The sequence below is a fragment of the Coffea eugenioides genome, chromosome 5 (assembly GCF_003713205.1).
Source record: "Coffea eugenioides isolate CCC68of chromosome 5, Ceug_1.0, whole genome shotgun sequence".
Classification (NCBI taxonomy): domain Eukaryota; kingdom Viridiplantae; phylum Streptophyta; class Magnoliopsida; order Gentianales; family Rubiaceae; genus Coffea; species Coffea eugenioides.
In genome coordinates this window covers 44594480-44604399 of record NC_040039.1, presented here as the reverse complement: position 1 = coordinate 44604399, position 9920 = coordinate 44594480, and the positions used below count along the sequence as shown (strand labels likewise).

The 9920-nt window shown below is 38.8% G+C and overlaps 1 protein-coding gene and 1 pseudogene across 1 annotated transcript; both read left to right on the top strand.

The window, feature by feature from the left end:
* Position 1: 1 nt before the first annotated feature.
* On the top strand, positions 2 to 1270 carry LOC113771796 (probable O-methyltransferase 3; the record flags this gene model as incomplete). The annotated part of the gene is made up of 2 exons (XM_027316356.1): positions 2 to 607; positions 956 to 1270. Coding segments are annotated over 2 exons (921 nt in total), but the record flags the coding sequence as incomplete, so codon positions are not given.
* Positions 1271 to 1356: 86 nt separating this feature from the next.
* On the top strand, positions 1357 to 8726 carry LOC113771795 (annotated as a pseudogene).
* Positions 8727 to 9920: the final 1194 nt, after the last annotated feature.

Below are 9920 nucleotides of genomic sequence, written 5' to 3'. Positions count from 1 at the left end.
CGATGCTCTTCCCATCAAGAATGCAAAAGCCCCTTTCATTTATCGTCTCATGCGGATTTTGATCCACTCAGGCTTCTTCATTGACGCAAAGATTCCTGGAACTGAGAATGATAATCAAAAGGGCTATCTGCTTACTTCTGCTTCTGAGCTTCTTTTAAAGACTAACCCTTTCAGCGTTACGCCGTTTTTACTGGCCATGCTCGATCCCATCTTGACTGATCCATGGCACCATTTCAGCCAGTGGTTTCAGAACAGTGATGAATCCCCATTTTATACTTGCCATGGGAGGCCACTTTGGGAGCTTGCAGGCCATGAGCCGCGGCTTAATCAATTCTTTAACGCAGCAATGGCTAGCGATGCCCGGCTGGTTAGTAGCCTGGTGATCAAAGATTATAAGCATGTTTTTGAGGGTTTGAATTCCTTGGTGGATGTTGGAGGTGGAACTGGAACTTTTGCTGAGGCAATTGCCGATGCTTTCCCTCGCCTGACATGCACTGTGCTTGATCTTCCTCATGTTGTTAATGGCCTGGAAAGTAGTAAGAACTTAGCCTATGTCGGAGGAGACATGTTTGAAGCCATTCCTTCTGCAGATACAGTTTTATTGAAGGTATGAAATCGATGTTGCTTGTTTTTTAGTCGACAAATTTTTTTAGGAGTTTTATTAGATTTTAATACTTATTGCCTGAGTTCATAAAATTAAAATTCACCAATTATAAGAAGTGTCAACTTCAAAGGTAGGATTGAGTAGTGGAAATTGAGTCCATGCTTAATTTAAGAACTGAATCATGAAGATGGGGAAAAAAAAAGGAACAATTTTTAAACGTCAAATTGATGGCATGTATTTGGTACCATAAGAAAATAGTTTGATTTTGTTTCTGACGCAAAAGCTTTAGATGGGGTGTTATGCTTCAGACAAAATTTTTCTTTCATTGTGATACAATTTGCAATCAAGCAGTGGATATTGCACGATTGGAGCGACGAGGAGTGTGTACAAATACTTAGGAAATGTAAAGAAGCAATTCCTAGCAAGGAAAAAGGAGGCAAGGTGATAATTATTGACATCTTACTCAAAAGCCAGCAGAAAGGGGATGATGATCATGAGGCGATTGAAACCCAACTGCTCTTTGATATGCTGATGATGGTTCTACTCAAAGGAAGAGAAAGAAATGAGAAAGATTGGGCTAAACTTTTCTTTGAGGCAGGCTTCAATGACTATAAGATAACTGCAGCATTGGGCTTGAGATCTATCATTGAGGTTTATTATTATTAATTAACAAGTTTCTTGTAAACATTGTTTGTGCTAAAGATCTAGTGATGAATCTTTATTCAGGGTATTCGGAATAAGTTTTATTAAACATGTTACGTAAGTTTGCTGCCAGGAAGGTAGTTGAATTTTAGTGACCAAATATGTCAAATTGTGGGAAAAGAATCGAAATATTTGTACTTCAAACTTTACTGGGATGCGTCCAAATCCCAGCCTGGAATTCACAGCAAGCACATTATGTACAAACGTTATGGAGTTGAGGTAGCCACGGACAATAATTGTTTCCAACATTGTTGAAGTGGATGCATTGATTCCACTTTAAATTCAGTGATTACAATTGAATGTACATTGAAGAAAGAAAGGATAAACATGAGAGGGGCAAAAAACTGAAAAAGATTTTCAGTTCTTAACTTGACTAAATTGTACCACACTTTTTGAACAAAATGTGATTCAGTGTAAATTATTTAATCAATTTTGAAATGCCGACATATATAGTATCCAATTAATGTTCATGTAAATCCGTGTATATTTGTGATTTCAAAGTTATGTGACTTGCTTTTGGCTGCACATTATCAAAATTTGCCTTGCTGAGAAAATATTTCCCATACATCATTTGGGACGGTGGCACCTGACGACCGTCCCAACCCATTCTCCATAAATACACCTTTCTGGATCTTGCAAATATATTAGATTTGGATTTGGGTAGAAATGGTGATGCTAATTAGCTACGTCAAGCTCAAGCTCACATATGGAATCACATATTCAACTTCATAAACTCTGTTGTTTTGTCAGAGCCGCAAGCTTTGACTTGTGGCATAATTTTTCATTTCCTTCTCATCCCACATCGGAGCCTGCTGAAGAGAAGCCGGCTACTCGAGGCCTATAAATAGAAGGGTCCATTGAAGGATTTAACTTGCACCACTCAAGAGAGTTATATGGGCTATTAGCTTCTTGAGTCATCTAGCCCATTCAGTTAAATATTTTAGGCTCTCTTGATTTGAGTTTAGGAATATTTTCTAAACTCTTTTGTAAGTGCCTATTGGCCTAGGAACCACTTTCCTACGGTCTTTTGTATTTCTTCTTCATAGTAGAAATATTGCTCCTCCCTCGCCCGTGGACGTAGGTCAATTTGACTGAACCACGTAAATCTTCTGTGTCTTTTATTTGCTTTGTTATCCGTCTTTATATGGTCGGTTTTACCGCCTAATTATTATATGGCTGGTATCTACCGCCTATCTATTATATGGTCGGTTATACCGCCTACTTTGTGCTAACTTGAGTTTGTCTATTCCTGGCCCGGTCCTAACAAACTGGTATCAGAGCTGGTTATTATATTTTGCAAGACAGGTTCATCTGGTGGGGTCCGTCCATCCTGTGGGGCCCACTCATCCTGTGGGGTCCGTTTATCTGTGGGGCCCGCTCATCTTGTGGGGTCCTTTCATCCCCCGTGGGGCCCGCTTATCTCGTGGGGTCCGCTCACCCTGTGGGGCCCGCTCACGAGACTTGCATATTTGTTTGGCCAGTTTTTTTGAGACAAACTTCACGTTACAGATTTTGTGGCAACAATGACGATAACAAAGACGGTTGTCGAGAAATTCGACAGGAATGTCAACTTCGGAATGTGGCAGCTCAAGATGGAGGCCATTCTTGTTCAAGACGGAGTTGACTTGGCAATTCAAGGAATTGAGAAAAAGCCAGAAGATGTGACAGATGCAAATTTCGCCGATATGGATAAGAAGGCCAGATCCAGCATAATCTAATCTCTCCGATGAGGTATTGCGTGAGGTAGCAACGGAGACTTCGGCCAAGGCTATGTGGGATAAATTGAAAGCCTTGTATATGAAGAAGACAGTCGAGAATCGGCTATATTTGAAGCAGAGTTTGTACATGCTTCGGATGTCTGAAGGTACATCTATACTCTCCCATCTTGATAAATTTGATTCCATTATTATGGATTTGGGGAATATAGATTCGAAAATTGATGATGAAGATCAAGCCCTATTACTTTTGTGTTCCCTTCCCCAATCTTTTAAGCATTTCCGTGATACTATGATTTATGGAAAGGAAACAATCTCGTATCGAAAAATTAAATCTGCATTAAAATCTAAAGAGCAGATAGATAGGGATATTATTGGGGAAACTAGTGGGAGTCAAGCCGATGGCTTGTTTGTTCGGGGTAGATCTGAAAAGAGAAACACAGAAAATAGAAGTAGATCCAAGTCCAGACATAAAAATGTGGTGTGCAATTATTGTAAAAAGAAGGGTCATGTTATCTCTGATTGCTTTAAATTGAAAAATAAAGAAAAGCAAAAAGGGAAATTTGTTGAGAAAAATACTGAATCCGCTGAAGCTAGTATAGCAGCTGATGAGAATGATGGAACCATTTTCTGTGCAACGGAAAATAATTTTAGGTCTAACAATGAGTGGATTTTAGATTCGGGTTGTTCATATCATATGTGTCCCAATAGGGACTGGTTTTCAACATATGAATCAGCTGAAGGTGGAGTTGTCTTAATGGGCAACAACGCTGTTTGTAAAGTTGTTGGCAAAGGCACAATCCGGATTAAAATGTACGATGGTATTGTGAGGACGCTCACAGATGTTAGACATGTTCCAGATTTGAAGAAAAATCTCATCTCTTTGGGCACTCTTGAGTCTATTGGGTGCAGGTATTCAGGTGGAGACGGAGTTCTCAAAATTACTCGAGGAGCTCTTGTTGTTATGAAGGCACACAGATCTGGTACTTTGTATATTTTGCAGGGATCTACTGTTACAGGTGCTGCTGCTGTTTCAACATCATCTTTGTCAGATACAGACATCACCAAATTATGGCATATGCGTTTGGGGCACATGAGCGAAAAAGGCTTAGGCATACTAAGCAAAAGGGGACTTCTTTGTGGTCAAAGTACCGGGCCATTGGAATTCTGTGAACATTGTATTTTTGGGAAGCAGAAAAGAGTCAGCTTCAGTTCACCAGCAATTCACAAAACAAAAGGTACTCTCGATTACATTCATTCCGATCTATGGGGTCCTTCTCGTGCTCCTTCTAAAGGTGGTGCCAGGTACATGTTGACTTTCATTGATGATTATTCAAGGAAAGTTTGGGTCTATTTTCTTAAGCATAAAAATGATGTTTTCCTAACTTTCAAGCAATGGAAAGTTTTGATTGAGAAGCAAACAGGAAAACACATTAAGCGGTTGAGAACAGATAATGGCATGGAATTTTGTGGAGGTGAATTTAATGAATTCTGCAAGAATGAAGGAATTGTTCGGCATCACACCGTCAGGATGACGCCTCAACAAAATGGTGTGGCCGAACGTATGAACAGAACTCTTTTGGAGAGAGCAAGATGTATGATCTCCAATGCAGGGTTGACAAACGACTTTTGGGCAGAGGCGATCAATATGGCCTGTTATATTGTCAACCGTTCTCCTTCTGCATCTCTTGATTTCAAAACTCCTGAGGAAGTTTGGTCAGGTACTCCTGCTGATTACTCAAATTTAAAAGTTTTTGGGTGTCCAGCATACATGCACGTGAATGATGGAAAATTGGAGCCTAGGGCTAAAAAGTGCATTTTTCTTGGGTATGCTTCTGGGGTGAAAGGATACAGATTATGGTGTCCTGATCCCAAATTCCCAAAATTTGTAATCAGTAGAGATGTTACTTTTGATGAATTGTCTATGTTATCTTCCAAGAAGGAGTCTTCTAGTCCTTGTACTACTGATAGTACACAGAAGCAGGTGGAGCTTGATATTGGCAGTTCTGGTCCTTCTCAGACCAAATCTTCTATTCAACAAATGCCAGTAGATGCACCTGAGTCTACTGTGGAAGATAGTTCAGAAGAAGAGGAATATTCCATAGCCAGAGATAGACAAAGGAGAGACATTCGACCACCACAAAGATATGCAAATTTAGTTGCATATGCTTTGTCTATTGCAGAAGAAACTGATGCAGTTGGTGAGCCTTCCACCTATTCAGAAGCAGTTTTTTGTGATGATTCTGCAAAGTGGTTGATTGCGATGAATGAAGAAATTGAATCTCTTCATCGTAATGAAACTTGGGTTCTTGTAAAGCCGCCGTCAGCTAAGAAAATTGTTGGTTGCAAGTGGGTCTTCAAGAAAAAGGAAGGTATTCCAGGGGTTGAAGATGCAAGATATAAAGCACGATTGGTTGCAAAGGGCTATAGTCAGGTACAAGGTGTTGATTTTAATGATATATTCTCACCTGTTGTTAAACATAGCTCTATTCGTGTTTTGCTTGCTTTAGTAGCCATGTATAATTTGGAGTTAGAGCAGCTTGATGTTAAGACAGCTTTCTTACATGGCGAACTTGAAGAACAAATTTATATGAGACAACCCCAAGATTTTGAAATTGAAGGTAAGGAAGACCATGTTTGCTTATTGAAGAAATCCTTATATGGATTGAAGCAGTCTCCAAGACAATGGTATAAAAGGTTTGATTCCTTTATGTTGGGTCATGGTTATTTGAGGAGCATGTATGATAGTTGTGTTTACTTCCGGAAGTTAAATGATGGTTCTTTCATTTATTTGCTGCTTTATGTTGATGACATGCTCATTGCTGCCAAGAACTTGTCAGAAATTCATACTTTGAAACTGCAGTTAAATAGTGAATTTGAAATGAAAGATTTAGGAGCAGCTAAGAAAATTCTTGGCATGGATATCAAACGAGATCGAGGAGTAGGGAAGTTGTTCTTGACCCAGAAAAATTACCTTGAGAAAGTTTTGGAGCGTTTTGGCATGAAAGATGCTAAACCAGTATCTACTCCTCTTGCTAGCCATTTTCGGCTATCTGCTGCTCAATCACCAAAATCAGTTGAAGAGGAAGATTATATGGCACGGGTTCCTTATTCCAGTGCAGTCGGCAGTGTTATGTATGCAATGGTTTGTACTCGTCCAGATATCTCACATGCAGTCAGTGTTGTTAGCAGATATATGTCTTGCCCTGGTAAAGCACATTGGCAGGCTGTGAAGTGGATTCTCAGATACTTGCGAGGTACTTCAAATGCATGTTTGGAGTTTGGAAGAACTAATGACACTTTAGTTGGTTTTGTAGACTCAGACTACGCTGGAGATCTTGACAGGAGAAGATCACTTTCAGGCTATGTATTTTGCATTGGCGGTTGTGCTGTTAGTTGGAAAGCTACTCTACAACCTGTCGTAGCTTTGTCTACTACAGAAGCAGAATATATGGCTGTGACCGAGGCAATCAAAGAAGCCTTGTGGTTGAAGAGTTTATTTAGCGAGCTAAGTCTATATCAAGGTGTTATTGATATTCACTGTGATAGTCAAAGTGCCATACACTTGACTAAAGATCAGATGTATCATGAGAGGACGAAACATATTGATGTGAAGTATCACTTCATTCGGGATATCATTGCTGAGGGAAAAGTCCTTATTCAGAAAATCAATACTAAGGACAATCCAGCCGATATGTTTACGAAACCTCTTCCAGTTTACAAGTTCAAGCAGTGCTTGGATTTGGTTGGTGTTCATTATTGGTGATTTAAGCCCATTGGGGCTTATGTGAAGAAGGTGGAGCAGTTTTTGGGTGGAATCCAAAATTATGCCAAGGTGGAGATTTGTTGTTTTGTCAGAGCCGCAAGCTTTGACTTGTGGCATAATTTTTCATTTCCTTCTCATCCCACATCGGAGCCTGCTGAAGAGAAGCCGGCTACTCGAGGCCTATAAATAGAAGGGTCCATTGAAGGATTTAACTTGCACCACTCAAGAGAGTTATATGGGCTATTAGCTTCTTGAGTCATCTAGCCCATTCAGTTAAATATTTTAGGCTCTCTTGATTTGAGTTTAGGAATATTTTCTAAACTCTTTTGTAAGTGCCTATTGGCCTAGGAACCACTTTCCTACGGTCTTTTGTATTTCTTCTTCATAGTAGAAATATTGCTCCTCCCTCGCCCGTGGACGTAGGTCAATTTGACTGAACCACGTAAATCTTCTGTGTCTTTTATTTGCTTTGTTATCCGTCTTTATATGGTCGGTTTTACCGCCTAATTATTATATGGCTGGTATCTACCGCCTATCTATTATATGGTCGGTTATACCGCCTACTTTGTGCTAACTTGAGTTTGTCTATTCCTGGCCCGATCCTAACAAACTCCATGCCTCTCAAATGTGCAATTCAACTCGGCATACCAGACATTATACACAAGCATTGTAAGCCAATGACCCTGGATGAACTCACCAATGCTCTTCCAATTGGCAATGCAAAAGCCCCTTTGTCTATCGTCTGATGAGGATTCTAATCCACTGAGACTTCTTCATCGAGGCAAAAATTAGTCAGCATGATGAAGATTGAAGAGGAAGGTTATATGCTCACTTCTTCTTCTAAACTTCTATTAAAAGATGAGCCTCTTAGCGTGACACCATTTTTATTATCCATGCTTGATCCTACCTTGATGGATCCATGGTACCACCAGAGCTAGTGGTTCCAAAATAACAGTGATGTGAATCCCTTCAAGACTTGTCACGGCAAGGTAGCGTGGGAGCTTGCAGGCCAGGATCAGAAGCTTAATAATTTTTTTAATGAAGGGATGGCTAGCGATTCTAGGCTAGTTGGCAGTATTCTGATCAGGGATTGCAAGGATGTTTTTTCAGGGTTGAATTCTTTGGTGGATGTTGGAGGTGGAACCGGAACTTTGGCTAAGGAAATTGCTGATGCTTTTCCTGACTTGAACTGTATTGTTCTCGATCTTACTCATGTGGTTGATGGCTAGGTAGCGAACAACAAGAATTTAGCCTTTGTTGGAGGAGATATGTTTGTAGCTATTCCTCCTGCAGATGCTGTTATAATGAAGGTAAGTCCACCTTTCCAAGAAGATGCAACAGATCCATATTCACCTTTTTGTTGTTGTTAAAGGCATTCTTAGTACTGATTCTAAACACATCTATATATGCTGCTGATTCATTACGACCATGTCTATATTACAGTAAAGCATTGGATCAGTCATGGAAGTTTATTCACAAATAGGGCACTAGCAAATCTTTGTCTTGGGGGGGGGGGGGGGGGGGAAGGCTTCTGTACCTGTTTTCAATTTCAATTCTCTTTAATAACTTTAACATGGTGTTCTTGACTAATTTGAATTCTTTGTGATATGAATGCTAATTTAAACAGTGGATATTGCACGATTGGAATGATGAGGAATGTATACAAAAACTTAAGAAGTGTAAAGAAGCAATTTCTAGCAAGCAAAATGGAGGGAAGGCGATAATCATAGACATGGTACTGAATGACCAGCAAAAGGGAGCTGATGATGATGAGGCAATTGAAACTCAACTTTTCTTTGATATGCTGATGATGGTCCTTGTCACAGGGAAACAAAGAAATGAAAAAGAATGGGCAGAACTCTTTTCAGAGGCAGGATTCAATGACTATAAGATAACTTCAGTACTGGGCTTGAGATCCCTTATTGAGGTTTATTATTAGGAGTTGTGGATAGTTTCTTTGGACTGTTTTTGTTAGACGTGTATGAAGTCAACTCGTTTATCTTTTCTTCTTTTACGTACAAATATCAAAAAAGAATTGTAATCTTTTATGGCATTTTCTTTTCGTTTTCAATAAATCAATAAAAAAAATTTTTTGGAGGTGGAATAGCTATGCAAGAATTTTCTGCAGAGCAATTCTGTAGGGCGGGCCTGTAAGTTTCATGCTCAACAGCTCCTAGGACGATCTTGAGTATTTATTTATTTCATGGCCCGTCCAAGGGAATGTATTTGAGGAATCATTCGTATAACCCAAGGAGACAGCCTATAGGGCAGAAAACTTAGACCCAACAATTAGCCCATTGTGCGTAGGGATGTAAATGAGTTTAATCAAAATGAACACTCTAGTGTTTAAACTGGTTTAATTATTTTAATGAATTAAAAATTTTATTTAATTTTGATTTGTTTATTTGTCCAATCGAACTTGAACGAGTTTTTATCGAATTTGAATGCTATCGAATATCAAATGCTATTCAAGTTTGAATTGATTAGTTGGCGAATCTAATTAGAGCGAACTCTTAAATTCAGTTCAAGTATCGAATAGATTAATTCATCTATCAACTCTAATCGTGCGGTTTCAATTTCTGAATTCCTCATCAAAACCTTAATTTTTTTTCTTTTTTGATTGTTTTATACAACTTATCAAAATATAACTATGCAGTAATTTCTTTTCACCTTCACACGATAAGGCAAGAATTTCAAGAGTAAGGTATTATAAATTCTATATGCATGTTCAATTATCAAAATGAAAAAGCTTTTACACAACTCAATAATGAAATTACAGCATGTTTGACCTTTTTGTTACTTTTTCCTTTCACTTTTTTTTTTTCGAATAAGCAAAGAAATAGCACATAAACAAAACTTTTTACACAACCCAATCAATTCAGAAATTGGAAGGGGGGAAAAATCAATAGAGTAGCTGGACAAATACCCAAAGTTGTAGGTGCAACCAAACATGTTGATGTTCAAGATTGTACTGATTGAAAATGTAGGACAGTGATAAAAAGTATAACAGTAATTTCAAAATTGCCACCATTGATGTTCAAAAATGCATTTTATTTTATGAACATTACATCCAAAAATTATAATGGCAATTTCTTTCCCAAAATCTCTTCCTCAAAATGCAATTCAAACAACC